Here is a 2,292-nt window from a genome sequence, read left to right on the forward strand (position 1 = left end):
TTCCCCTGCGTATGGTGGCCAGGCCGGCGGCGGTGGCCATGGCTGGTGTGAGCTCGGGTCCCAGCCCAGCTGCCCGCCCCTGTGGTGCCCAGGCCCCGCTGACCTTCTTGTCCTTCTCCGAGCCGTCGGTCAGCAGCACGCCCTTGGCCTGCATGTGGCGGTAGAGCACGCGCTGCAGCGCGGACATGTCGCACTTGATGACGTACTCCACCTGCGGGACACGGGCGGGTCAGGCCTGCCCGCCCACCTCGGCCCCACCTCGGCCCCACCGCCCACCTTGGCGGCCTCCCCACGGCCGGCCAGGGCACGGGGCAAGTGTGACTGCAGGAGACTGGCAGGGACCGGCCCGGCTGCAGGGACAGAACCCGAGTACGGCTGCAGCAGGCCACGAGAACCAGGGCCACCCCAGCCCGTCCTGGCGCAGTCAGGGACGACCAGTCCAGGCGTCTGGCCACTGACAGGTGTGGGGCCTGGCAGCCCGACCTAAGGAACCTGCCTGGTACCGGTACAGACCCGGTCTCAGTCCCGAGCTGGACCGGGCAGGGCAGGACCTGCGCCCTCGAGGCCGCGCGGACGCCCTTACCTTCTCGGGCAGCTGGGCCTCGACCTCCTTCTTGAGGCGGCGCAGCAGGAAGGGCCGGAGCACCTTGTGGAGGCGGCGGATGATGAGGATGGTCTCCTCCTCGTTCAGATCCACCTGCGGCCGACAGAACCCGCGTCACCTCCGCGCCGGGGACGGGGCAGGGACAGGCTCGGGGTGTGTCCCGGGGGATCAGTGTGGGCCGGAGCTGGCCAGGGGTGGACGGCCTTCCCAGTGCAAGTGAGGACAGGCCGGAGACAAAGGGGTCTCGACCCGGAGCGAGATGGTCCTTGGGCACCCCATGGACACTCTGGATTTCTTTTCTTTCTTTTTTTTTGTAAAAAATTATTTTATGAAGGGGACCAGCAGGTGGCATGGTGGTTAAGGCACTGGACACTCCCACATGGCTGACCACAGTTCGAGTCCACAACCTGGTGGCTTGCTTTCTCACTTCCCTTCTCTCTGTGTGTCTGTCATTCTCTGGTCAAATGAAAATAAATTGAATGAATAAATAAAATTAAATAAATAATTCTTTTTAAAAAAAATTCTTTTACTGGGACCTGCAAGTGGCATGGTGGTTGGGGGTGCTGGACTCCCACATGGCCGACCGTGTGGGAAATAAATAGCTTCATTTACTTATTTATTTTAATTAGAACAGAGGAAAACAGAGTGAGAGAAAGAGAGGGAAAATGAGATAAATAGCTTTATCTACTTATTTATTTTAATTCGAACAGAGGAAGAGAGGGAAAATGAGAAAGCAAGCCGCCAGGTCCGGGACTCGAACCGCACTCGGCCATGTGCGAGTCCAACGTCCTTCACCGCCATGCCACACTGGCCCCGACGCTCTGGATTTCTTACCAGAAGCGCGTGTGGACATGCCACGGCGCTGCCCAGGGTAACGGAAATATCTACTTATTTATTTTAATTCGAACAGAGGAAGAGAGGGAAAATGAGAAAGCAAGCCGCCAGGTCCGGGACTCGAACCGCACTCGGCCATGTGCGAGTCCAACGTCCTTCACCGCCATGCCACACTGGCCCCGACGCTCTGGATTTCTTACCAGAAGCGCGTGTGGACATGCCACGGCGCTGCCCAGGGTAACGGAAACCCACCAGCATGTCCACAGCCGCTCCAGGGACCCAGAGTGGCACATCCCAGATGCCTGGCTTAACCAGAGGGCGGCCACGGGCTCCGCTTAGCAGAGGCACAAAGCCCCTCGTGACGGCCTGGGGCGAGAGGAGGAGACATTGCGCTCCCAGGGCCCTGCTCCATGGTGAAATCATGCTCTCATCTCCGAGAGAGAGGGAGGGAGCCCCCCCGAAGGACCCTGTACTCTCGGCCAGCCCAAATCCCGGAAAGGCTGTGGGAATCGAACCCAGGACCTGCTCAGGGCCTACCTAGCTCTCTATCTATTTATTTACACAGTTTTGCTACAGGGTGTGAATGTTTGTTGAAACGGAGCCGGACAGAGGGAAAGTAAGAAAGCACTCCCCCGGAGGGATGGCCACACCACCCCGCCTCCTCCATTCGCTTACTGGGATTTTCAGCATGCATGTGCACACGCTGGGCCTGTCTCTCCAGCCTCCAGGTCTGGGATTCAAATCCTGCACTAGGTCATGTGGGACCCAGCTTCCTTACCCTCCACGCCACCTCGGGCTCATGAGACGTTACCTTTTTTTTTTTTTTTTTAAGGGTTTGGACACGGGGCAATTCA

General features: G+C 58.8%; 1 protein-coding gene across 1 annotated transcript in view; it reads right to left on the reverse strand.

Moving 5' to 3' along the window:
* The window catches only part of SMARCA4 (SWI/SNF related BAF chromatin remodeling complex subunit ATPase 4), a gene marked incomplete in the record, with an annotated part of 97,591 nt that overhangs the window by 56,083 nt on the left and 39,216 nt on the right, over positions 1–2,292 (reverse strand). Inside the window, 2 exon segments of the mRNA XM_027765557.1 lie at positions 104–211; positions 584–697. Coding sequence (XP_027621358.1) covers positions 104–211; positions 584–697 — 222 coding nt within the window.

The sequence above is a fragment of the Tupaia chinensis genome, unplaced genomic scaffold, assembly GCF_000334495.1.
Source record: "Tupaia chinensis unplaced genomic scaffold, TupChi_1.0 Scaffold138665_1, whole genome shotgun sequence".
Lineage (NCBI taxonomy): Eukaryota > Metazoa > Chordata > Mammalia > Scandentia > Tupaiidae > Tupaia > Tupaia belangeri.